The 27,574-nt window shown below is 40.6% G+C and overlaps 2 protein-coding genes across 2 annotated transcripts in view; both read right to left on the reverse strand.

Annotated features, from left to right (window-relative positions):
- LOC137779546 (LIM domain-binding protein 3-like) overlaps positions 1 to 1,171 on the reverse strand; it is a 39,607-nt gene extending 38,436 nt beyond the window's left edge. Inside the window, exon 1 of the mRNA XM_068567430.1 lies at positions 1,113 to 1,171. The gene's annotated coding sequence lies outside the window, so the exon portion shown is untranslated. The remainder of the gene's footprint in view (positions 1 to 1,112) is intronic.
- A 2,995-nt stretch (positions 1,172 to 4,166) lies between these two features.
- Positions 4,167 to 14,721, reverse strand: LOC137779626 (melanopsin-A-like). Its single transcript, XM_068567691.1, has 11 exons — positions 14,605 to 14,721; positions 14,361 to 14,503; positions 12,324 to 12,457; positions 11,531 to 11,734; positions 10,189 to 10,360; positions 9,273 to 9,449; positions 9,082 to 9,189; positions 7,728 to 7,923; positions 7,475 to 7,639; positions 6,774 to 6,833; positions 4,167 to 5,853 (listed from the first exon to the last, which is right to left on the reverse strand). Exons 2-11 carry the CDS (start codon positions 14,495 to 14,497, stop codon positions 5,689 to 5,691), a joined length of 1,518 nt encoding a protein of 505 aa, XP_068423792.1. The 5' UTR covers positions 14,498 to 14,503; positions 14,605 to 14,721; the 3' UTR covers positions 4,167 to 5,688.
- Positions 14,722 to 27,574: the final 12,853 nt, after the last annotated feature.

Genomic DNA, 27,574 nt, shown 5'->3' on the forward strand with positions numbered 1-27,574 from the left:
AAAAATATGAAAGCCCATTTCTGGAACAAAAAATAAATAAATAAAAGTCATAGTTATGACAACAGCGAAAAATGAAGTCATAATTATGACAAAAAAATCATAATTATGATTTTTAAAAAGACAAAAAAATCATAATTATGATTAAAAAAAGACAAAAGAAATTGACAAAAAAATCATAATTATGTTTTTTTTTTAATGACAAAAAAAATTGACAAATAAAATCATAATTATGACAAAAAATATTTTTTGTCATAATTTTGTTTTGTCATAATTATGATTTTTTTTGTGGCGGAAATGGGCTTCCATAGTAAATTGTTATATAAAATTTAAATTATATAGCGCTTTTCTAGACACGCAAAGGCGCTTTACAGTATGGAGAAGAGGCAATGACAAACACAACATATACATATATATTGACATAAATCAGTGTAATCTTCTGCCTGGACATTTAAATATTAATATGACACAAATATATTGTGTTACACCGCGAGTGCTACGAATCAGAAGTCAACTGTGAAGGAATGTTAATTGTAAAAAAGTGATGATTGTAATAATGTTGTTTAACTATTTAAGGTCACAAAATGTATTTAATTAACATAATGGTGGAGCCTAAACAACATATCTGTGCACATTGTGTGTCCTCCATAGACTCTCCAGTGAATTGCCTTTGCTTTTATCCACAAACTGTTCCCACGTGACTCCTGAATGAATGCGTTCACCTTTGTGTATCTCAGGTGCTCTGCAGACAGACACCGCCCACCTGCTCCTGCTGCTTGCTGCACTGTGCTCCGCCCGGCAGCGACGCTCCGGGCACGGCACCCAGCGCACACACACACACACACACACACACACACACACTCTGAAAGTACAACAACAACAACAAAAAAGCGAAAATAAAACTTTGACGCTGGAGTAAAATAAATAAAACAGCAGCAGCGGGTGAAAGTTGCCGGTGTGACCCGGGTTGAGGGCGCTGCGAGCCGGTGGGTGGGGGGTGGCGCACCCGGCTGTTGTTGCCGCTGAAGGTGTACAGTAGGTGGGATTAGAGAGCAGCGAGCGGCGCGTGAGTGCACAAACAGGTGGGGGTGAAGTTTGAGAGGTGAGCCGCCTACCTGCCGCCGCCCGTTTGTGTCCCTGCAGCTCCGCAACAAAACCGAACACACCGACCGTGACAGCCTGCGGTGCCCCGGGCAGAGAGCAGGGGAGGCCGCGGGGGCGAGGGGGAGAAGAGGGTGTTAACGGTGGATTATCATTAGCGGCGTTTTTATTTAAAGAGACAGACTGCTGGTGAGAAAGTTCCACAAAGGTCCACAAAACAAGAGTATTGCATTACCCGAACAGCATCTGTTCTTTAACTATTAAGTAATAAATATGTATTTGTAAATAAGTTTAAATTTTAAAATATTGTGATTTTTAATAACTGCATTTCTGACATCATTCATGGTCCTCTCATTACCTCTTCTTCTTTTTATTGTTAGTCAGCATTCCCATGCTGTGTGGGATTCATATGCACATTATATTTACATACATATTCATATCTATACATATGCATATTATATATACGTATACATAACAATAAATACTTAAGTTAGGAGTACTACATTCAAGCATTTTTTTTACACTAAAATAATTTAAGTTATTTAACTTAAATGGTTCAAGGCAATCGGTTTTCTTCGATTTGACTCATCAGGTTTTACAGTGTGCATATTCATATCCGGTCATTTGCATATTGATATGACTGGATACTCTTATAATTCAACCCTTGAACCTTGAGGTGGGTTTTATTGTGAAGCAGCCACAATTGTAAATATTCCTGCCATTTTTGCACTTTGTTTATCGTTAAATGTGTATTGTTATTGTTAAATGTCATGCACACAAATTCATTGTATGTGAAAACACGCATGGCAGTAAATGGTTGTGATTCTGATGAAAAGCAATGTATTTGTCAAAGGTTAACGTTGGCGGCTGGCGGTTCAATCCGGACGAAACACAAAGCATCAAAGTGATAATTTGCAGTTATAAATAGCCTGTAAAACTTGGCAAATTGACACAACGTCATGTACATGGACACAAATAGAGGCATTCCACAATGAATAATAGATATTTATTTAGAAAAATAAATAAGACCAACATTGAAGATAACAGGAAACAAATCGACAAAAAAAAAAGCATCTTCCTGTATTCCAACAAAAGCCTTTTTTTGGAAAATAAACTTTATTCCACCAGAACTAATATGACAAACTACTCAATGTATATGTTTACTGCATCAAACTGTAGAGTACTTTCTTCTTTCCCATACTAGTAGGAGGAACGATTAGGACACTAGATATGCTGACATACAGTAGAGATTTGTGTTACTTCAGGCCTCAAAAAGAAAGCTTTAGATGTTTGAAGACCGACGTGAAACTATATTACAAAAGTGGACAAAGCACCTTGAAAGTTGTGTGTGTGTGTGTGTGTGTGTGTGTGTGTGTGTGTGTGTGTGTGTGTGTGTGTGTGTTTGTGTGCGTGTGTCCAATCTTCTTATAGCATTGGATTCAGGATACTTTTATAAAGGTTAGCTAAAGATTTTGGTTAGTTTAGTCATTTTAGGTTAGTTTACCAATAAAAACTGTTTGACAGCCTACTTTTGCTCCTTAAATATGTTTTTTAAAGTTTTGCTAACAATGTAGTTTGGCTCAGTTTGAGGTAAAATCCCCTCAAAACAGTTTGGTTCAGCTTTCTTAACTCCCCTTAAGCACCGTGATAAAGGTCAGCTAGCTTAGTTCCACTTGGCTAACGGTTCAGTTACTTTTATTCACTTAAAAGGATGCAAACTGCAGCAGAAAGTGTGTCATGTGTTGTCTGTGTTATTCTGTAGAAACATTCGAATAGGCTCTTGAGGAAGGCAAAAATAACTTCAAACTGAAACCAAAAGGTCAGACGGGCTTATCGAGCGCTGCTTTACAATCAACAATTATATCTCTTTTCACCCCCCCCCGTATGCTAACACCAACAACGTCACAATCACATTTCCTCTACACTGTCCTTCAGCAAAATACACACTTTTAATACGCAATCAAGAGGAAAGAAAAAAAAAATGCAAATGGAAACACAAGCTGAACAACAACAGGGAAACATTTCAAATATCTTGTTTCTTAAGAAAAGTGCAATTGCAGGCCTCAGGGCTTTAAGATTACGTGAGATTGGGAGAAACATTTGAATTAACGGGACGTTTTGGAAAGTTATATTCATTTCTATCATACCCAGAAACTGAAATAGATCAGTTTCATATCTGTCCGTCTAGCACAAAGGAAATCCCTACATTATTACGCAGTTACGCTAATTAAAAAGTCATTCTTAACTATTTCTGTTTGTCCTTTTCCAGGCAACTTCTATACCAGAAACAAGTTTTCTATTTGTTGGTTGTTTCTGGTTAGTTGCTCTCCATTTCACATGACAGATTATAATTCAGCCCCTTGTACAACAGAATAATTAACCGTTAGCTAAACCTCGAGCTATGATTGGAGAAGCTCTGTTCAGGTGAGGGGATTAGAGAAGGAGACAGAGAAGGCTTTGTTTTACTTCTAATTAAAAGTTGGGTTTTGAAGTCGGGTTTCATGTCGTATCTCAGTTCTTGAGTTTACACAGAAAAAAAAACGTTCAACCTGTCACGTAACACTGCAGAGGATTACCGTAAAAGTCGGGTTACAAGCTGCTAATAAACTTTGGTGGGTGTCCCCGCTAGCTTCCCACTGTAGCCAGCTAGCGCTGCTGCTACCTCTTTGCTAGCTCCCTGCTAGCTCCCTGCTAGCTCTCCGGCAACCATCGAAGGTAGCAGGACCAGCCCTGGCTCGAAGCCCAACTAAAGCAGCGGGGACGCGGGCATTGCTGCTACCTCTCCGTTAGCTTTTCAGAGAGGTAGCAGCAGTGCGCCATTAGCTCTACGCTAGCTCCCTGCTTGCTCCCTGCTAGCTCCCTGCAGCTCTCCGACAACCACCGAAGGTAGCGGGACCAGCCCCAGCTCGAAGCCCGACGAAAGCAGCGGGGATGCGGGCATTAGCAACAGCAACAGCAGCAGCAGCGGGGAGCTAGCGCCAGCGCTAGCTTGCTACAGCGGAGACACCCACCGAAGGCAGGATAGGCTTGTAACCCGACTTTTACGGTAAGCTGGAAAAACACAGATACATAATTCAAAAGCAACAGACAACAATAACACGAAAGGAAACTTTTTTGTAGAAAAAAATCGCACAGTGCACTGCAAAAAAACCTGCTCTCAAGGTAATAACTTTTCCTGAAACATGAGAAAATGTTTGCTAAAGCGCCTACATTTTGTCTCAGAGGAACGTAGACAAATACAACCAGTATGTCTGTTTGCATCCATCTAAAACAGGGACAAGAGGTGCAGGAACATGATTTTCTTTGGGTCAAAAAGTTTGATTTTACATTATCTTTGCACACAGGTCTTTTCATTTGAATTGCCTGATTAGACCTCTTTCTCAAAACCGTGTGGACTCTCAGACACTTTGTACTTCCTATACACACTGGTCTGTCTATAGTATAAAGGTAAAAAGGTTATATAACTCAATGTATGTGTTTTAGGGCGATTTTAATTATCTAACCCACAATTCACTGTATTTCTAAAGAGCAACAAAACACTAAACACACTTTGACATTCACAGAGAAATGATGTCTTCTACATCAATAAATATGTGACATGGTCCCTAGGAGACAAATCTCTCAAATCTGGGATTTGCATGCCATTTATTTTTCCAATTATCTTTCCAATTCTGCATTTCCTGTTATGTCTTTAAACGTCCGCTTGCCACGGCTGGATTTAGTAGAACATTTCAGCCCTGATTGGTTGACAAAGCCTGCTACAAATAAGTGTCACAAGACCTGGCATCAATACAGATATAGATATATTAAGATTACAATATTTGGTGCAAAATTCTGCATTAACTCGTTTACAACTTGTGCGACTAAGGAATACACTTTGGCATTATTAATTGCAACCGTTATCTGCTCTCATCTCAAGGGCTTTGCATCAACTAAATGTAATGTTCGTTTATGCATCACCCCTTAAAAAACATATTTCTCGGGTAGCATCATGCATTCATTTTTCATGCATCCTGGCACTGCATCCCAAAATAAATGAGTTTTCGCAGAGCATGACGATGCCTTCACCTGGCAATGATAATGTCTCTAAAAATGCGTTCTATTAGTTTTCTGTAAATTGAACTGTTTTTGCTCATTTGCATAGACATTGGCCAATTTTGTGTCAGATGTATTTGCATGTTTACGTAACTCAAATACATGTAACCCTTTGTACAACAGTTTTGCACAATGCTTTTGTAACTTCACAAGTTTCCTTTCATCTTGCACACTTGTACAATCATCTGTGACAGCTGTAAGGAGAATTTTAACAATATGTAAAGGGTGTGTGTTTAAGCTTGTACATGGTGTTATGTTGCTCTTTAATTGAAATCACTTAAACTGTGTGTCGCCGTTTTAATTGGTCACTCCCTTGGGTTCTCGTAAAAACTAAATAAAAAAGATATTAACATAAATTCTGTATGAGTTGTAGAAGTTATCTCAGAACTATAATAATGACTTGATACTGTAGTTTGTTTATGATCTACATGTGAACCCTGTCTACATTTCTGAACATCTGACTGGACGTGAGCCGGTCACATGACTGCAGGAGCTCTACCCAGACCCCGCCCCCGAGTTGCTGTTGTTGGCCGTCTTCGGGCGGGCAGTGAAGGAACCGTTTCGTCCCGTGGAAAGAAAGGGGCTGGACTCCGAGGTCACGACGATGCTCGGGATTCGACCGATCGTGCCTCTCCGCACGTGTCCCTCGGCATGATCGGTCTGTCAAAAGAGGAAAAATACGGTGATTACTTTCTCTTTTAAGTTGTGTTTTTTTGTCTGGATTTGATCAAAATACAGGTGCTGATTGGAACGGCAATAGTTTTGCAGGTATTGAGTCATACATCAAAGTATTGGACAAATTAACATGTTAACCTGGTAATGTTGTTGGTTTCATCCTGGAAGTGGCGCATTGAGCCATATTTCTTTAGATAGTTACAACAATCTGCACAAATATTATTAACTCTGTCATGACCATACGTGGACATTGTAGCAATGTTGTAGCAATGCATAGTGTATAAAGATACAATGAGCAATACTATTGTTGTTATTATTATTATTATTATTATTATATTTTATTATATTTATCACAGCAATATTTCTCATCAACATGCGCACTTAGTATCTCATAATTTTGACTTCTTTATCTCATAAATTAGAAAAAATGTAATAAATAAATATCGTCATAACTGACTTTTTTTGTCAACTTTTTTTTTCATATTGACTTTTTTTGTAATACTTTTTTTTGGTCATACATATGACTTTTTCCCATCATACTTTTTTTGTTTTGTTGTTGTCATTATTCCGACTTCTTTTTTTGTGTGGTGGAAATGGGCTTCCATAGTCATCTTGAACTCAATTGCCATGATTGTATTATACTAATTCCAGAGTTTTATTAAATACAAGTTCAGAATCATTTTGTAATATGCACTCTTTAATATAACAATTACATCAGCAAAATAAGAAATATAACTACTTTACTTATATCTTAAGGGCCGGCTGTGGATTTTCTACCTGCGCCTTCAGTGCTGTTAAACAGACATAGCCACTGCTATGTATTGTCTCTTTGGAGGGCAAACACTTGGACAAAGATTTGAGAATTCATTGTGTTTGTGCTCATGAATAAATCTGACAGTACTCACATTTGGGATGCTGCCGCGTTCACCGACTCCTGCCGTGGAGATATCAGTGTCATAGGACGTCTGGAAAGAAAAAATAAACACATGTAATCCCGTCAGGGGATTATCATAATGACTAACCAGCGTCCTGCAGCGGCCGCCATGTGTGAAGTCCTCCTCAACATTAATATTAGATAAGATAATATTAGATCATGAGATACACCAAAATTAGATTTTAATGAAATTCATCAGCATCAGAGAGGCGGACAGGAAGCCAGAGCACCGCGCTTTTTAATAATGCTTTAAAAAAGTAATGATTTCAGTCGATGATTAACATCAAAAGGAAAAGATAAATTTTCTGATCCCAGATTAAAAAAAGCACATCAAGCAGATGAAAGAGCACCAAAACACATGAAAGAAGATGTTTTTCTTTCACCGCACACAAACTCAACTGACCCTGGAAAAACAACCAGGAATCGCTGCGACTCCCCCTCAGGTGACCCCCGACCTTTTAAGAATAATCTACATGAAGAGTCTTTTGAGAAAGTCTGTAAACCTCCTGCTGTTTCACGCGTCTCTAGCTGTTGTCGAGCCGCCTGAAGGTCGACCAGCGCAAACTTTAAAGCCTCAATGTGCCAATTTTCTCTTTTGCTCATTGTTAAGAGCTGAAAAAAAAGCCTTTAAGCATCAACAGTCAAATCCACTGAAGCTGAAGAGGCGTTTACTTTTTCGAAGATGCCCGAGTCGTGGCTCTTCATCTTGGACTTGAAGCTGGACGAGGGTTTGAAGTCTATGAGCTCGGCGGTGTCTCTGCTGATGTCACATGACACCTGGCGGCTGGCCGGTCTGGAGCCCATGCTGGACAGGTCGGCCTCGGTGTCCGTCATCCCCTTGGGAATGAAAAACACGCACTTTGACACACACAATATCTGTTTTACATCATGACGGTCGGGGGAACCGGTTTTTCTCCGAGCTCACCGATTCGCTGTCGGAGACGGAGGAGAGGCGGGACTTGCGGCTGCTCTGCTGCCTCAGCTGGCTGCTGACGTCGGAGGTCTGGCTGGTCACGGTGGAGCGCCGCGTCGACCTGAAGCTGCTGCTGGCCGAGCGCAGGTCGCGAGGAGGAACGCGGAGCAGAAGGCCAAGGAACGGGATGTACTTGGCCAACGCTATCCTGCACAGAGAGAGAGAGAGAGAGAGAGAGAGAGAGATCAAAATACCATGAGACAAAGTGGGCCCACCTTAAGGGGCCACAAGTGACACCCATTGTACTACTTTTGTTACATGACATCGATGAATAACTACAGTTATATAAGATGTTTTCTTTTTTTTCCCCCTCCTGCAGCTTTGAAATCTCGTCATATGTGTGTCTGTGTGTGAGATTAATTTTCTCCAGTCGATTTAACGTTCAGGTTAATCGAGCAGCGGTTAGTCCAGATGAAGTGCCGGCGGCGCTTTCTCTGATTGAATCACTGAGTCGTGGTCATGTTTGCTGCAGTCCAAAGGTAAGGTCGCCTAGAACCGGTTCTCCATGAAGCTCTTCTTCAAACTATTCAGTATTAGTCAGTTAGTGTAAAGCTAACGCTATAGTGCTATTCTCCCCTGTCATGCAACACTCTAAATACTAACATTTTATTCATTTATTTCTTCTTCCTTTGGGACCAAAATTATTTAAAATGTATTTTTTTGTATATATCTGTTTGAATAGTATTGAAGAGGTGTGTTTGATTCATTATTTTGATTATGATATTTTAGCTTTTTTAATTATTCAATCATTTTTGAGCTGTATTCAGCTATATTCTGCTATTTTCATAAATATTCAGCAATTCTGTTATTTTCAAAAATATTTTGCTATTTTCATATATTCAACTATCTTCATGTATTCAGCTATCTTCATATTTATTCAGCTATTCTGTTATTTTCAAATATATTTAGATTTCTTTCAGCTATTTCAAGCTATATTCAACCATATTCCACTATGTTCAGCTGTATTCAGCTATTTTTTTCAAATATTTTAGCTTTGAGCTTCAACTTTTTGCATTCCACTGCATTTTCAGCACGAAATGCTCTTATCTAGTTATAATTTATATTTCTTTACTTTTGTTTTCTTTACTTTTTCTTTACTGTCCTGTTGTTTTCTTCTTTACTATTGTGAACTGATTAACACATACACAAATAATGTATTTGATCCTTGTATGTTATATTGTGCATTCTTATCAATAACAAAAAAAAATAGTATTAAAGGAAAAAGGAAAAACATCAACAGCTCTATCCAGACTTTTCAACAACGTTCTAGGTATCATTCAACCATGTGTGTAAGAGTGTGTGTCACCTGTATTTTGGGTGTGTGATGGCGTAGATGATGGGGTTGTGTATGGCCGAGGCCTTGGCGATGACGGCGGGCACAGAGTTCATGTAGGGAGTCAACATGTCTGCGTACCTGTAGCAGAGAAACAAGGTAACAACAGTGAGGACAAACTTCAGCAGCGCGTTAGAAATGGTTGGTTTTTGATGTTTTTTTACCCGGCGAAGGCGGTGAGAGCGACGGCGGAGTACGGCGACCAGGAGAAGACGTAGAGCAGGATGACGATCAGAGCGATCTTCGCCATCTTCCACTCGTTCTGCATCCGTTGGAAATTCTTCACGGAGTCTCGACTGCTGCCGTGACTGTGAATGCTGCCGTTAATCTTCCCAACAGCCCTGAAACACACACACACACACACACACACTTGTATACTACACCTGTGAGGACAATGTGTTGACGTACATTCTTTTATTGAAGGTAATCAGAGTATAGACCTACATAATCTGCTTGACAATAGGAATGGTGGATTACGGATTACATATAACTCAGAATTTATGTTCTTTAAAGTTCCAAAGAGAAGAAAAAATATAATATTTAACGGTTTGGTTTAGTCAGATTAACCTAAATTACTTTTGCAAATACAGTCATGTCTTAAAATTACAGCTAACGCACACAGCAACAAACAAAAACGTCAATAAAACACACAGAAAACACCAAACACACACAAACTTGTATTACTATCTTGTATTACTAGCACATTCTTTTATTTAAGGTACTCAAGGTCCTTTTTAGATATTTTATATTGCACAAAGAGTGTTTCCTCGATACACTATAATAAGAAACTGTTGATTTTAGACATCAATTTTATGTTTTTAATGTATCAGCAAACTAGAATTAGAGTATAAACCTACATAATCTTCTTTACAATAAAAAAGGTTGTTTAAGAATTACATAAAACTCCTAATTTATGTTCTTTTATGTTCTTAAAAGAAGAAAAAATATCATATTTAACGGTTTAGTTTAGTTTAGTCAGGTTAAACTAAATTACTCCTTTTGCAAATACAGTTATGTCTTAAAATTACAACTAACGCTCACAACAAAAAAAGACACACACACACACACACACAGACTGACTGGTTAGTGAGGCGGATGGCGCGGAAGATGAAGAAGTAGCAGTAGATGATGATGAAGAGCGGCAGGAAGAAGACGAAGATGAAGAGCAGCATGGTGTACGCTCGCACCGACGGGGTAAAGGTCATGTAGTCCCATGTGCAGGAAGTCAGCAGGCCCTCAGGGACATAAGCACCTGATGGGCGAGAGACACGGACAGAGAGTTTTAAATATCCCATCATGCTCTTTGAAGCTGGGCCCAGGGGGCGAGTCGGTGACCTCACTAAAATGCAGTGTCCATGGACCATTTTCAAAGCAATACGGTTTCCCTTATTTCAGGAGTTTCCTCAAACGTGTGAAACAGCGCCCCCTCTGTGTTGTAACCTCTGGCAGGTGTGTGCCGGTGCGTGTGGTCAAATACGGTACTGCACCCTGACATAAGTCTACCGATTAAGATCCTCTGAAGTAAGAGTACTAATACCACACTCTGCTCTAAAGTACTTTAACTATTTATGTCATCTTAATTACCTACATAGGTCATGTTTCTGTGCTATATGTGCATTGTGTCTTTCAGATGGTTACTGATTATATAATATGTTAATAAGTATAACACTAATAAAGCCATATTGGCCTACATTTTTTTTATATAGATGACTGAGATCCTTGTTTAATTTAATGCATCCAGGGAAAAACATGCTAAATGATGCTAAATATTACCAAAGGACCAGGCTCCATTCAAATTAAAGCCTGTTTACTGGCTGGTTACGTTCACCTCCAGCAACTCCAGACCTAATCTCATAAACTCATTAAGTCCTGAAGCAGCTTCCATAAAAAGGTCAGAAACAGAACAAATATTTTCTTTGGTTTCATCTCTCATGCTGAACTCATAAAAAAAACATGGATGCATACATCACATACTCCAAAAAAAACCAAACACCCTGTACATTTCTGATATACTGAAATATTTTCCACCTGGAAAGTCTTTTCATGAGAAAGATTTATTGGAGCTTTTCTGTTTCCATACATCATACATGTGTGTGTGTGTGAGAGAGAGAGAATGAAAACCAGGTGAGAAGAAGAAGAAAAACACACCGCATGTCGAGTGTGTGTGTGTAGTTATACTGCTAATAAATGGGATTTGAAGGATAAATGAGCAATAAGTTTGATAAGATAAAAAAAGCTTTGAGGCAGAAAAGAGCAGATTTATGTGCCGCAGATAACGACGGAGCCGCGGATTAAACCCTCGAAACAGTCGAGGAAAGAAATATGCTTCAATCGGGAAGGTTGTGTGTGTGTGTGTGTGTGTGTGTGTGTGTGTGTGTGTGTGTGTGTGTGTGAGAGTGTGTGTGTGTGTGTGAATCCTCACTCCAGCCGAAGAACGGCGGCAGGCTCCAGCCCAGCGAGTAGGTCCAGGCGCCGATGAGGATGAGGAAGGCCCGCTTTCGCGACAACACGCCGATGGAGGTCAGAGGTCGCGTGATGACGAAGTAGCGGTCGAGCGCGATCACCGTCAGCGTGATCATGGAGCAGATCCCGAAGAGAGCGCCGCAGAACGCGTACAGCTCGCAGCCTGACGGCGGACAGATGAAGATTATTGTCTTTTTTTTTAAAATAACATCAACATTCTTCGTTAAAGGACATTCTCTGATTAGCTGTCATTCAATGACGCATCCTGGGGGGAAATAAAAACAAAACCATCTGCATGAAAAGAGACCGCCAGAGACGACGGATGTGTGTTTTTCACTTGTTTTTTTCTTCTTTCTTTTCCACAAACACACAGGAAGGAAATGATTTACTGTTAAAATCTAATGTTTTGCATGGCGAGCAATGTGTCACTTCAGATTATATGAATAAAAGTCAACACCTCCCTCGTTTTAAATCGACCCCAGAGCGTCTCTCTCTCTCTCTCTCTCTCTCTCTCTCTCTCTCTCTCTCTCTCTCTCTCTCTCTTTCTCTTTCTCTTTCTCTCTCTCTCTGGGGAGACCGAGGAGGATCGACTGTATTTTCTCGAGTTCATTAATTCACACTTTTATGATGGGAAATGAAAACACATGTGAAAAAAAGAGTGACGTCATCGAGAGAGACGAGACAAGGGCTGTGTGTGTGTGTGTGTGTGTGTGTGTGTGTGTGTGTGTGTGTGTGTGTGTGCAGTCGGGTACCTTTCTCTCCAAAGATCCACCTCCGGTGCATGCTGGTGGTGAAGAAGATGGGCGCCTGGGTGACGCACATCAGCAGGTCTGTGATCGCCAAGTTAATGATGAACATGTTGGCCGGCGTCCGCAGGCTGCGACTCCTGCAACACACACACACACACACACACACACACACAGACACGCACACACACACTTGGTTAGTATGTAGTCTATTAAGGACAGTAAAGTAATTACTATTTTGATGTTTTTTTTTCGTGGAAACAAATTTGCTGATTTTCTAATAATAATAATAATAATTTTGAGGTTTGTACTTATTGTTTTGGACAACATGAACATTGTGAACGCTCTCCTTTTGGCTCTGGGTGATTGTGACGGCACTTCTCACTAGCTTTTACAAAACCAGAAACAATCAAATTGATTAATAAAGAAAGTAATTTGGCGGATTAATCCAGACTGAAAATAATCCAGACTAAATAATTGAAAATGAGCTCCACCTTCAACAACAGGAAAATCCTGATTTGACATTAATGCATGAGTCATAATACTCTAATGATATATTTTATACACTAGTAACAGTCACAGGCAACATAGTTATACTTTTCTTAAAACAGAGTATTTCTGCAGTGTGATACTTGTACTTTTACTTCAGGAAATGATTAGAATATTTCCTACACCACTCCCCATATGCACATATGTCCTCAGATTCATCCTTGACAAGCTTTTCTTGAACTTTTAAAAGTCTGTGAAGTGTCTTTCAAAGCTGCAGAAGTGTTCATCATCAAGTCTTGCTGCTGATTGGCTGAATGGACGAGCATGGAAATCTCCCTGAGTGCTGCTTTAGTGCTAAACTTTGAATCAATGAAGGACACATTGCAGACATCAAGGTCTGATTTTAACGAGAGATCGATACATGCGCCATAAAGGGTCCAATCAATACGTGGGCGCAAGTCGTCTTAAGTGCTTCTTCAAAAGTCTCCCGAGAACTCTGTGTGTCACAAAAAAAAAGACATTTTCTGTGCAATCATGGGAGGAAAAAAAAAAGAGTGTGTGGTCGATAAAAGCAGGCGGCCATGACACATTTAGAGGGATGGAGACGTTCTGCAGGATTAACTTCAGTCTAGAAAAACCTCTGCAGCGTGAGAAGACCCATCGCATCCAATTAGGAACTCCGTCCAATTATTTTCACCTCAAACCGCCATTTTTTTCTTTTTAATGTGTCACGGCTTATTTTCTTTTGCTTTTATTTCAACACCAGGAGGAACATCAACATCAACATCCTTTCATTCTGCACAGACTGACTGACTCTCAAAGAGCACAACAACAACTGTAACAACATCCTGTGGGATTGCAGAGAGCAATTCAATAATGATTCCCATCATGTGCCGATGTCTTTTCGGTACGTTTGCAGTTGTTTAGAAAACACAAGAACAGAGAAAACACTGCAAAACTACTGCAATGTGCATTTCAATTAAGACGCATCTCTTAACCCGTTTAAAAAGGTTTTTTTTGTGATTCCTGTTTTCGTTCATCTCTTTTTTCCCCTCGGCTCTTTGAGGCTTGTCATTAGTTAGTTTTTGCAATTTTTAAAATTTTGCAATTTTTTTTTTTAAAAATTGTAATTTTTTAAAATTTTAAAATTTTGCAATTTTGAAAAAAAAAATTGTAATTTTTTAAAATTTTAAAATTTTGTACTTTTTTTAAAATTTTAAATGTTTTTAAGTTAAAAAATTTTTTGGGGGGAATTTTTTTTAATTTTTACACTGTTGCCTTGGCTTATCGGGTCCTCCTTATGCACCGTGTAACACCCACAAGGTCAAAAACCGGAATTTAATCCACTTTTTTTTATCAACATTGGTCAACCTTTAAATGACTTTAATTACATCATCAGACAGATTTTTGCAAACTGCATGAACATGAACATTGCATTTTCTATTCCAATCAGATTTGACAGTCTGTTGCAGTGCAGTTTGGGGAAATTGCGTCATCTGACTACCGAGGATCATCGCATGACCACATTTGGGCACAGGAAGTCCCTCCGCATACCTGCTGAAGGCGTAGATGACCAGGAAGTTGCCGATGATGCCTGTGATGCCGATGGCGAGAATGACGGAGCCGATGGTGTAGTGGGCGTGGTCGGGCACGTCCACCGTGGGGTAAGGGTGGTGGACCTCGGGCACCATCGCCACCTGGAGGACCAAACAAGGAGGGAAAAAGGATAATTGTGACGATGCTGCAGGTTGGTAGTGTTCAAACGCACATTTACGGTGGAAAAAGTTTTGTTTCTTACGTTGAATCTTTCACTTTCTAGAGTTGTAACACTTTGTCTCGGCTCCTGACCTTCGTTTTACGAAATATAACGCAAAAAGACACGCAACTGGACTGTACTTGTAGAGCGCTTTTCTAGTCGTCCAACCAAATCTGATGGGAGGGGCTATCACGCAAAGTGCCACCTGCCAATCAGGACTAACTAACCATTCGTACAACGTAGAAACAGCCTGCGAGGGAAAGTGGAAGCGGGTAAGTGTCTTGCCTAAGGACACGCCGACATGGACGGGGATCGAACCGCCGATCCTTCGATCAAAGGACGACCAAGCTCTACCACTGATGTCAAACCTCAGACACCCGCTCGACTCTTCAGACTCACTTCAGCGTAGTTCTTGTGTAGTAAGTAGTAGTTTGACACCTGATTCATCACTTTTCATTTATTTAGCATCTTCGCAAACAAACGCCGTCATTTCCAAAATCAGGCACTTCACCTCCTCGTCACTCGCTAATATATTTGATTAAAAAATAAGTGTGGACGACAAGACCTTTACGGACCCAGACCTGTGAGAGAAGTTGACTCATTAGGAGTTAAGTACACTTTCTCTCTCGATTCTTTTGGTCTTTAAGAAGAAAACAAAGTTCCCGCCTGCCTGACGGACTGATCGTTGTTTTAAGGCTTTCAAGTGACTTTAAAGTACACGAGGAGGGATTTAAAAACTCCTTTATCGGTGACATTATCATTCCACGCGGTGAAGAACCGTCACATCCGCGGACCTCTCTCTAATCAGCAGCTACCAGCCTTAATTATTTTTTGATTGGACTAACGATCTCTCACGAGTTCCTGCACATCGCTGTGTCTAATTAACTCCGAGCGGCGTCCCTCCATCTTCTTCATCTCGTCTCCCAGTTGCCACGTTAACCGCATAATTTACTCCGACCGCCGGCGGACATGTGAGGCCCAGTTAGCGTAAAACGAAGGTCAGCCGGAGCGGCGCACTGAAGCTGTGAGGATGGAAACCAACGGACCTCCACTCCAATATTTTGCTTTTAAGTTTTAAAAAGTTACAAAGCCTGAAATGTATACATCACGGCAGCATTTTGACGGTAACGATATCTTTCATTTTCCTTTAAAATGTCAATATTAATGCTTTCGAAGGGGCAAACGTCAAGGCAACAGTTGTGGGTTTGAAAGCATTTCATGGAATCTAATTAGCTTTCAACATTTTAAAGAAATTAAAAGCTAGTTAACAAGCTTCAGAACATGAGAATATTACGTAAAGGTAACTTAAATTTGTAGTGAAGTGCTCCTTCTCTCTACACTATCACATATGGAGGTGAATGTTTGTGTCTACATACTTTTGGCCATGTACAATCCCTTCAAATATGTCAAAGATAGTTATGAAGGTGTGATTAAAGTAGAGCAAACCACACACACACACACACACACACACACACACACACCATCGAGCCCGTCGGGCGTCAGTACACTCGAGCGAGATGTTGTTGTTGCTACAATGACCCGTGAAACCACAAGATGCATCCAGTGTGTTTCGGTCTCAATGTGCAAGTTGTTTTTTGTTTGTTTGCTCACAGCGTAGAACAAACAGTCAGCATTAAAGAAAGAGGAGGACGAAGAACAAGCTGCGAAGGACGCGGCGACAGTGATGGAGTCAAACTTGTTGTGACAGCACACGACAGATGCAGCAGGAAACAAACAAACAAACACGTCAAGGACACGCAGCGGAAATGAGCTAAAAGCTCAGGCGTCACTCTGAGTCAGCGTGAAACGTTGGAGCTGCAATCGTTTCTTTTTTAGAGGAATTTTTGCACAACAAGGCCTTTTTAAACATCTTAAAACCGAATAAAGCTCGTCCCATTACCATTTAAAAAGTGCTTGAAACATTTTTGTTGTAATTGTCTTGATCTTTGACTCAGATTCGACGTTACATTTCGTACTTTTAGAGCCTCGAGCGCGAGACGGCAGCGTTGATCTCGGAGTCTCGGCGTCTCTGATCGCGATGAACTTCCAGAATACGATCGGCTAAACCAGCAGCTCAAAAAGGGATTTCAAAAAGGGATTTTCAGCTCATTGTTTTTCCTGTCTGGCTCCCAACTTCACTGTTGCGGAGAACACAGCAGCGAAAGAGACAGATATTTCCCCCGAGGGTTAAAAGTGAAGTCTGCTCTTCTCAGGATGTAGGGGTTCCTTTCAGCCTCTACTTCTACATCAGATAAATACATTTTTAAAAAAATGCAATGTTTACTTTAGTGGAGGCAAAAGTAGGACATACTGTAGGAGGATTATTGAAATGTGCAGCAAGTGGACAAGATACAACATTGATTCAAAACGCTCCTCCAGTCCGTGACTTTCGTTGAGCTTCATTATCAAAATGTCCTTCCACCTCGTCAGCGGCGAGTGTTTCCTGCTGCAAAGGACGCCGATCTGTCACCGCATTAGCCGCCGCGCGTCGAGAGCAGCGCGTCCTGTCACAAAGGATTCGCCGTCTCGCGGAGGCTCGGTCTGAACCTCCATCCTCACATCCCGATGCTTTCCTCCATGAGTGTATGTTTAAACCGCTGCAAGTGTTTTTTTTGGGGTTTCAGATCGGGCTTTCCTCAAAAATGTTCAAACCTTGTGGCGCGTCATATTCAAACCCTGGAAATCTTCCGTCTCTGAAGTGTAACACTGTCGACCGGATGTTGTCTGTCTTGTGATGATGGATTCGAAAGAGGCCGTGGTCACGGTCAAGAACTCTTCAGCGCTGGTGGATGACGCATGCGAGCGGGACAAACTTGTTCACCTCAGTCCGTCACGGGAATCCTTACATTTCTTCCAGCGTGGCGCTCGTTGCAGTGTGGACGGCTCAATGAACTCTTCCGGGCGGAAGAAAGCCCAACATTGTTCATTTGCACGTCCCAAAAATTTGTTTTACTTCAGGGGCCGATCACACCAGACTCTCAAAAACGCGTCGCTAGCTAAACCGTTGTTTGCCTCTCACGCACGCCTTTTAAACGCCACGCGTTGTGTTTTTCTAGCGTTTTTCGGCGCGCTTAAAAGTTAAAACACCTGGCCAAGGCAGCCAATCAGATCAAGCGAGAGGCGGGGCTTTATTCCTTTCTGTCTTCGTGTGGTGTGAACAGCGGGGAACTCAAAAGAAAATGGCGACCTCCGACGAGGCGCTAACGTTAGCGGTGTTTAAAGACGAAGAGCTTTGTAAATCTAGATGGAAACACGACTCTGCTGCTCAGAAGACGCTGAAACTGACTTCTGCTCAGCCCGAAGTAACTGAAAGCTCTCATCATCCAGACACAATTTTTATTTATTTTTTTAAACGCGCATTTTTATGAAGGCGTTTTTAAAGCGTCTGGTGTGATCTGCCCCTAAAGAGACGTTTCAGTTTGATAAACTTAAGTTATACACAATGTTCCCACTTTAAAATCATCTTTTTCATATGAAAATGTTTTCACCCCTTTCAAAACCTTTAAAAAACGTACTTCTTTGTTTGTTAATACAATATCTTGGTGTAAAATACTTCTTAAACACACTAAAGTTAACTGAAATGAGTGTAATGTTCATGAAACCCGTCTTTAAGTTCACTGTTGTGACTCTTCCCTTGAAAATCTTTTCAGCTTCACATGTTAATTATCTCTGTGACTTTACTAAAAGGTCGTTTTTCTCACATCTAATAGTCCCGTGTGAAGATTTAATGAGCAATAATTACATACTCGTTATTTATATTCAGTAACACCAAGTTAACGTTTTCAAAGGAATCTATATTTTGGACCATAAGAACTGAAAACCTGGATACTGATTCATGTTAAAGGATCTTTAATTATTCCCTAAACATCTGTCAATCAAACTGAAAACTGCCTTGAATCATCATTAAATCCTCTAACCTGACATTTCATGTAATAGCCAGCCGCAATCAAACAAAAAGAAGAAAAAACGACCTGCTCATCAGCTACATTTCAGTTCATCCTGTGGTGCTACAGCTCTCACAACGGGGGTTAGACTTTAGATAATGTGTGAGTCAGGAGAGACTCGTGCCTGCGTATGAGCATTACTACCAGCAGATAGAGAATACTCTCTGAACTGGATGCAAAGTGGATCAATGGAGGCACGCTGACAGCCAGCAGGAATCTATTTCTGCTCCAATTATGTAACACAATCACAGCGTGTACCTTTTTTCTACATGCGGCGTACTCAGATAACGCGCTCCCCTGTAATTACAGTCCGCTGGAAGCACTCTGGGTGTAATTAAAGTTTTCATGGGCCCTTATCTGCTCTGTACATCTTTTTTTTTTTTAACTCTCATTCCAATCAATCTGTTTGATGTTTCTCCTGCTGAAAAATTGCGGACAGGAAAAGATTTATTGCCGTTCGACTGAAGCGACGACAAACAAATGGACGATGTGTTCATCCAGCATCTGGAGACGGTGAACCCGTCGCTCAATAACTGACTTTGGTGCTCCGCAAACACGGCCAAAACAAATACAACACACCTCTGCAGGTCTCACGGCCGAATGGAGATTTAAAGAAATATATATTTTGGCACAACTGGAGTTCATTCTTGACGGGGACTGATGGGGTGTGAAGAAATATCTCGCACGAGAACTGATAACAGCACTATTTATTGTATATGACTAAGGATTATACAAAGAAGGCCAATTTCCTTTTAATGCTTTTGTACCAGTTGGTGTTAAAAATCTTCATTTGAGTAAATACTTTCAAGACGTTTAAAGGATATTCAACTTGTTATGAATGATGCACGTAATACTTCTCTCTTCACAGCTTGAACAAAGGCAATACACAAGTTTATGAATATGAGATACGAGTTTACAGATAATTACAATCCCTCCTCTTCTTGGTGGAAGTGAGTTCATGACTTTTTGTCCGTTACATCGACAGCCTTTGGGCATTTCTGTGAGAGTCTTTCTGACTATTGTGGGTCGTGTATTTGTGTGTTTATGTGTCTGTTTGTGTCTCTGTTTGTTTGAAATTGTGTGTATCTGTTTGTCCGTTCGTTTGTTGGTGTGTCTGTTTGTTTCTTTGTTTATTAATGTCTGTTTGTTTCTTTGTTTATTAATGTCTGTTTGTTTCTTTGTTTATTAATGTCTGTTTGTTTCTTTGTTTATTAGTGTCTGTTTGTTTGAAATTTTGTGTGTTTGACCGTTTGTTGGTTGTTTGAAATTGTGTGTATCTGTTTGTCCGTTTGTTTGTTGGTGTGTGTTTGTTTGAAATTGTGTGTATCTGTTTATCCATTAGTTTTTCGGTGTGTCTGTTTGTTTGAAATTGTGTGTATTTGTGTGTTGGTTTGTTTGTTAGTGTGTCTGTCTGTTTCTTTGTTTATTATTGTCTGTTTGGTTGAAATTGTGTGTATCTGTTTGTCCGTTTGTTTGTTGGTGTGTCTGTTTGTTTCTTTGTTTATTAATGTCTGTTTGAAATTTTGTGTGTTTGACCGTTTGTTTGTTGTTTGAAATTGTGTGTATCTGTTTATCCATTAGTTTTTCGGTGTGTCTGTTTGTTTGAAATTGTGTGTATTTGCGTGTTGGTTTGTCATTGTTTCTCTGTTTCTCAAACAGACGCTAATGTCTGTTTGCTTGAAATTGTGTGTATCCGTTTGTTCGTTTGTTTGTTTGTTTGTTTGTTGGTGTGCCTGCTGGTCTGAGCCGCCATGCTGTGACGTCGGGTCAGCGACCATCAGCCGAGATGAAGCGACTGAGGCGACAGCAGCACGACGGGGAGAATAAGAGCGAGGCGGCGTGATGTGTCGACTCCAGTTCCCGTCAGCCCTCGGTGTGATGCTGCTTTCACGCAGACAGAAATTAAACTTCAGAGCAGGAGAAACGTTTTAGGATGAGCAGAGGAAGTGTCTAAAGAAGAGAGACAGTACTGACACACTGCGAGGACGACTACTATAGGTGCTGCAACTAAATACCAACTGCTAGTGAAGATGAGGAAATATATCGGACAGAGACCGTTAAAAGCTTTATAATCCAACAAAGGCACCATAAAATTAATTCTTGGAGCAAAACGGTTCCTAATGCACAGACTTTGAGATTAATGTAATGTGTTCTGCAGCAAACAGGCAGCTGGATGTTGCAATACTTGTAATCTAGATATGTTCTTGATATAGCATTGCACTAGTCAATCCTGCAGGCAATAAAAAGGGTGGATTTATGTCTCTGTATTGGCTTCACAAGATGGAAAAGTGCATAACTGATTTGAAGTTTGAGATCTAAATCAAAAGACAAAGATGCAGCTCGTCTCTCTGAGCTTAACTTCCAACTGCCGGGACTTCTGTTGTGTCTGTGGATGAGTTGTAAACATCCATAACTTAATGTCTAAAATGCAGTTAAAAGGGCCTCTATTGGCCCTGGGTCATCAGGAGACACTGCAGTGTAGCTGCGGGAATTCATGCCATGCCTCCTCATGACATTTCCAAGAGACAACGCGTAAAGGTTTGAAAGTGTGGGGACCTAAAATTGAACCTTGAGGAACACCACAAGTAATTTGTATAGTTTTTAGATGTACATTACTTCATCTAAAAGCTATTACCTCAATTTCATCTTCAGTTTAATGTTTATCACCAGGTTACCCCCAGTTCACGACCAGTTTACTGCCAGTTTATCACCAGTTTCCCAACAGTTGAACACCAGTTTCCCATCAGTCCATCTCCAGTATTACCACCAGTTCAGCACCAGTTTTACAACAAGTTCACCACCAGTTAAATACCAGTTCACAAAGGTCACTTGAGATCTGAAAATCACACACACTCACACACACACTCTCTCTCTGGCATAGTGCCACGTACCACTTGCACACCTGCGTGGCACAAACACACATAAACAAACACACAAATGTCCCACATGAACACACACACACACAGTTGATGTACTGCAACAGGATCAAACAAAGTCAAACTGTGTGGAAAATCTGGGGAGAAAATTCAAATCACAGGCTTGATAGGGCTTTAAATGTGTTTGTGTGTGTGTGCGTGTGTGTGTGTGTGTGTGTGTCCTTGAAAGGAAGAACATTTTTACAAATTGAAGATATTCAGCAAATGCAGTAAGTCTTATTTCATTTGTGTGAATTAAAAGGAATTTACAGAAATCTGAATACAGCTTTGCTGTATCACTTATCTCACGGATTCAAGGATGTGTTGTTCAAATTACACAATACTGGATTGCACATAGTTGTAGTCGTAGCTCCCGCTACGCTACAGACACAAAACATGGAGAACAGATATTAAAACATATCTAAATATCTATGTATAGATAGCAGCGACGACTGAACCGTTGTGGCTTAGAGATAACGAGGTTATGAACAATATGTCTGCTATCAATATTTAAAAAAAGAGAGCGTGAGCAAAGAGCGTGTGCCCTCTTTTCATCAGTCGGCCTCAAACGCTTCCCACGCCATAGCTGACTGAACGGCTGTATCACATGACAAGCATACGCATCACACACATGTTGTGTGTGTGTGTGTGTGTGTGTGTGTGTGTGTGTGTGTGTGTGTGTGTGTGTGTGTGTGAGTTCACCGTCACTTATACAATAGGCGCTGTAACAGAACTGATTCAGGTCAGTGTTTAATCCTCTCACAGATCAATAACTTCACCAGCCACCAGAGTGGAATGAATCTCCTGGAGTCTTTAATGAAGAGAAGATGTTTGTTTTTAATCTTTTGAACAACAAGCCGGATCAGATTGTGCATCTGTTAAAACTAATTTTCTGTTTTATTGGATGTAAATACATTGCATTTTTACTTTCAGTGCAAAATAAGTGAGTCCAGTTTAAATACCTGACCAGTAAAATGCGACTTCAGTTCCCTAAAGACGTAGTTTGTCTCAAAACACATATTCTTTGCTCCTGTGGTATCAATCTATCTATGCAGATAGTTTTGGGTTTTATTTATTCAGGTTTAGAGACATAAAGCTTCAAAAACATAAAATAAGATGAATGGAGTTTAGTTTGTGCTCACAGAGGGAAATAAGAGTTTACTCTAAGTGTTTTCATACGCAAGAAATACAAAAACCTGATTCTTTTTGGTACCGGTGAACTGAAATGAAACCAGGCGTGTCATTCGTGTTTTTCAAGAACCTGATAGATCTCACACAGAGACACACAACACTTTATGTGCACATGACTTCCCCTTCAGACAGGCTGATGTGGAGACTCACTGAGCCAAAGAAGTACTTTGAATTCGCATCATCTACATGTCAAACAAGATTACAAGTGTGTTGTTAGTTGTGCTTGTAGCGCTCATTACACAGCAGGGAACTAAACAGATGGGTGGATGAAAAAGAGGAGAGACAGTTTTGCCTTTCTAAAATCTTTCTTCAACACTATCTCTGAATTACCTTCCACATTTCTCATTTGGAACTGCCACTCAAAATCAGGTCTGGAGGCCTGTTGATCTCTGTAGCTTATTATCCCCGTTAGCAGCCGAGCTAACACGCTTCCAAATTGATTTGAAATCCCTTTATCCCTCTTCAATAACTCTTTATTGAACGACATGAGGACCAAATGTCAGGTAACAGCACAGCGCGGAGACAATAAGCTCAGAGAGATAATGTGACTTATAAGCACTAGCATGTTAGCAACAGGGTCACAAGCCTTCGTTCACAGCTTTTTATGTTTCCTAGATTTATATATATACTGTAAAAGTCTGGTTACAAGTCGCTACTAGCTTCGGTGGGTGTCCCAGCTAGCTCACTGCTGTAGCCAGCTAGCGCTGCTGCTAGCTCTCTGCTAGCTTCCGGACAACCAACGAAGGTAGCCGGGACGCAGGCAGTAACAGCAGCAGCTAGCGGGGAGCTAGCAGCAGCGCTAGCTTGCTCCACCGGGGAGCTAGCAGCAGCGCTAGCTTGCTCCACCGGGAAGCTAGCAGTAGCGCTAGCTTGCTCCACCGGGGAGCTAGCAGCAGCGCTAGCTTGCGACACCGGGGACACCCACTGAAGTTAATAGCGGCTTGTGACTCAACTTTTATGGTATATACATTATGTTTTTCTAAGAATTGCACTTTATTTGTTAATGTAAGATGAATGCTAATGCTAACATTTACTGTTTTTATGTCACATATTGTGGAAACAGCTGGATACATCTCCCAGCTGGACCAGTTAGCCACAGAAGACTATAATACAATACATAAAGATATATAATATACTACTATTTTAGGATCAAACCAGTAACATCACAGGTTTACATTTCGCTGGCTTGTGAGCCGGCCTTTTGAACCCGACCGATCTGTGAACTTCATTCCTCAGCGAAGAGTCAACAGATCAGGACTTTATTATAATTACAGCAGCTTTTTGACACCGAGATCCTTTGGTGTTTGGAAGATACAAGTTTTGGGGGCCGGCTGGAGGGATTATTTACAGATTATCAGCACGAAGAGAGGTTTAAAATGTGCTTTTGACCTGTTCCCACGTCCTCTATGGACCGGTGGCTCCGAGGTCCAAACAGACGGCAACAGACTTAGGACATTTTCTGCCTCGTTATTTTCACATTAAAAAAGTACAAACATGTTTATAAAACATTCAGCGGTCTGATTTCATCTCCAAAATACATGTAAGAGCTAAAACATTCTCTGGTATGTTGAAACGACAGCTCGGATTTGATTAAAAAAAAACAACCAAAACACAAGTCATCTTGTTAAATCTCAAGTTTCTGGAGACAAAACTCTGCAATGAAATGCTTTTTTTTCCAGCCAGCTCTCTAATTGTGTGTCCTTAAATGTGTTAGCGTGGACTGTCTTTCCATCCCTGCATTAAAACATGATATAAACTCAAAGTTACATGAAATAATAAAGGATTGAGCCGCTTTATTTGTAGAAAAATGTCTCTCAGAAAACTCGTCGTCTTGAAGGAAAAACATCAACCTCAAAGCTAACGATCAACAGGAACGCAAAGTTTATGTTTTTTGGCCAAAAGCCCTCAAGTCTTTGATGTTTGATGTCTGATTTCAGTCAGATAATCAGATGGAAGAAGTAATCAAAAGTTATTCTTTAAAAAAAAGTGCAGAGGTTTCACCAGCTTCACACACTGAAAGTATCAGCAATTAAAGAAAATGTGTATTCTAGATATACTGTAAGTAGTAAAAATGTCACTTAAAGTAGTAGCAGAAAAGGAAATACTCATACTGCAGTACAATACTTGAATACAAGTACTTTCCTCTGTCGGGGTTGCATTCCAGCCCTTTAAATCTGTTCAGTAATCCTGACTTTTGGTCCCAAAAAAAGAGTTAAATATGAAATCCTTTGACTATAAATCCAGCCCTCGGCTTCACCTGAAGGTTATTATCTAATACACATATGAAACAGACGTTCACATACCTCATCATGGCCTCAAAGCCCTGCAGTGTGTGTGTGTGTGTGTGTGTGTGTGTGTGTGCGTGGGGGTGATATGATATATATTAGCTGCACATATTTCCTGCTATCAATGGATCTTTTTATCCCCGCTGTCTGTTTTCATTCCCTCCATGCCTCATTTTTATTTGTTCTTAGACGACTTCCTGAGCGTCACGCTTTTTTTTTTTTTTCTTTTTCAGCCTCCAAAAAAATGACGAAACATGTTGTTCCTCATTTTCTTTTTTTTTCAAATTGACCGGGGTGGGTGGGATGCGACGACGCATAATCATGCACCGCGATCACGCACACGTTTGAGTACTTGAGTCTTTTCATGCTACATTCATTTTTCATACCATCTCAGAGGGAAACGTTATTCTGTTTTATTGTTTTATCGCTTGTAAATCATCAAGTGGATAAATAAAGTTGTGCTTAAGGTTATGGAGACTCTGATTGCTCCTCAGCGTCCAGGAGACTTTGACCATCAAAGCCTCCTGGACACTGAAAACCAAGAGTGTTACGACCTCAAACACAGGTACACACAGGTACTCACACAGGTACTGCGTCCACACACATCTGACACCTACCTACCTACTTTTAAAACGTGACAATCAGTTATTATACACAAAAAAAACAATATGGCCTTGTCGTCGTAAGAAGTTAGTATTTGTTCTTCCACCAAACTGTTCAGGTATACAGCTTAATGTTTATTTAGTAAAATATTGGCGTCACATCTGACCGCCACGCCACTTTATTGACGTGTAAACAGCGTATTTTAACACACATTATGACAGGAGAAACCTCATGATAGTAAAACAACAGGTAATATGTTACCGCACATGTAATACTTAGTACTTAAAGTACATTTCGCTGATGATATTTACAGGATTTTACTCAATTAAGGTATCAAAGTCATGGATTTGACATAAAACAGAGTATTTGTACTGCGATATTAGTACTTTACTGAAGTAAAGGATGACTGACTGACACACTGAATTATCCATTCACTCAAACACAGATCAGACAGAAAGTAAAGAGTCCAGATTCAACCCAGCCGCCAGAACAACGCAGGAGACGTTGAATGTTAATATGTTGAGTCAATATGTTTCGTACCAGCCTCACGTGACGCTCGCAGAAACTCCCAACGCCGCATCTCGGTTCTGCTTTTAAAAAATCAACACCGTTACGATTTTCATAGTTTGAGGGGTATCGGCTCACGACCGTCGTCGTCCTCTTTCGACGACGCCGAACTGTCATCTGAAGGCCATCCATTCACAGTTTCGCTCGGACATTATGGCGTCACGTTAACCTCCATGTAACTGACGGGAACCAGCTCGTGTTGACACGGAGGTCACGCGTTTACACGCCGACTTCGCCGCGACCTCGTACCTTTAGGGGGCCGAGTCTCTTTCTAACGACCAGCTCTGAATTGGAACTGATCTGTGTCGTTCAGCAGCGTTTTGTACATTACAATAAGTGCATTTTACCATGAGGACAAACTCAGAACAACAAGAATCAAGAAAGTACAATTTCTTCAAAATAGCCAAACTACAAAGTGCTAAGTAAGCGCTATTTGAGTGCTATTTCTTTATTCAAGGTATAGCTTCTCCTTCTTTTTTTAAACACTAACACTAACTAAGTATTTATACTTTTACGTGAATCTTAACACGTGTCATTAATGAATCTTTTGGAAACTGTGCGCGAAAATTGTAACCGAACGACACAGTTTTTGGACCGAAACTCCTTCCTAACAGGCCGATGCTTTGTTTTATTGTTATTGTGATGTTCGTTAGAGATTCAGATTCTTTAGGTCCTAATCTTTCCAAAAAGGTGTCTTCTAAGTATGTGGGTTGTCGTTAAGGCCCTGAACCTTAGAGTTTGAACAAGTCGGGGACTGCTTTACGAGGCTTTTTTTAGAAAAACTAGCTCAAATCATGCTGGATATTCATAGTTATTATCAAATTATCTTTTAAAAAAGATTTTTTCGCAGATATACCTTTTTTCCCCAAGACTTTGCTGAACAAATACATACAATAAACACAAGTATTGGACTTAATTTGGGGTTCCTACAACGACTCAAACACAGAGAAAAGAGATTTGTCTGGAGACAAATTGGTTCCACAGTTTAACGGGTTAAACATATTACATATTATTCTTTTGTTAAAGTATCACAGTACTCTTATATGTTCTTTTTTTCCTGACTTAATGTCACCTTTGCTTCACAGCCGGTGACACGGGCCAATCGGTGTACGGCGACCTTTACGGCGAGATGAAGGTTTTCTCGTTTTTGAAGTTTCCCTCAAAGGCAGCTGACGCACGTTTGATGGCGGCTCTGAATGTCATCGCCGCCGCTGACAGCCGATCATCACCGACACCGACAGTGAAGAGCCGCCACACACACACACACACACACACACACACACACACACACACACACACACACACACACACAGTGACAAACCACTCCTGCCTTGGTGTTGCTGACAGGGAGCTTCATCCTTTTGGACGCTCTCACCGCCACAGCAAGGACGGGCAGCTTGGTCGGGCTGCTCTTGGATGGTGAGTTTTAACCCAACCAGCAGGCCCATGTGGGGCCGTAAGGGTTAAATTTGGGCTCCAGATAAGGGCCCCAAGTGGCCTCACCTGT

The sequence above is a fragment of the Clinocottus analis genome, unplaced genomic scaffold (genome assembly GCF_023055335.1).
Source record: "Clinocottus analis isolate CAN_PGR_092001 unplaced genomic scaffold, fCliAna1.0.p SCAF_8, whole genome shotgun sequence".
Classification (NCBI taxonomy): Eukaryota; Metazoa; Chordata; class Actinopteri; order Perciformes; family Cottidae; genus Clinocottus; species Clinocottus analis.

Bases quoted from the DNA above. Each gene is read 5' to 3' on its own strand.
- LOC137779626 (XM_068567691.1), bottom strand. From the start codon at position 14,497: ATGGTGCCCGAGGTCCACCACCCTTACCCCACGGTGGACGTGCCCGAC. The intron at 10,361-11,530 runs GTGAGGATTCAC...CTCGCCCATCAG, and splicing joins GCCGCCGTTCTTCGGCTGGA to GTGCTTATGTCCCTGAGGGC. The intron at 9,190-9,272 runs GTAAAAAAACAT...TCTCTGCTACAG, and splicing joins GCTCTCACCGCCTTCGCCGG to GTACGCAGACATGTTGACTC.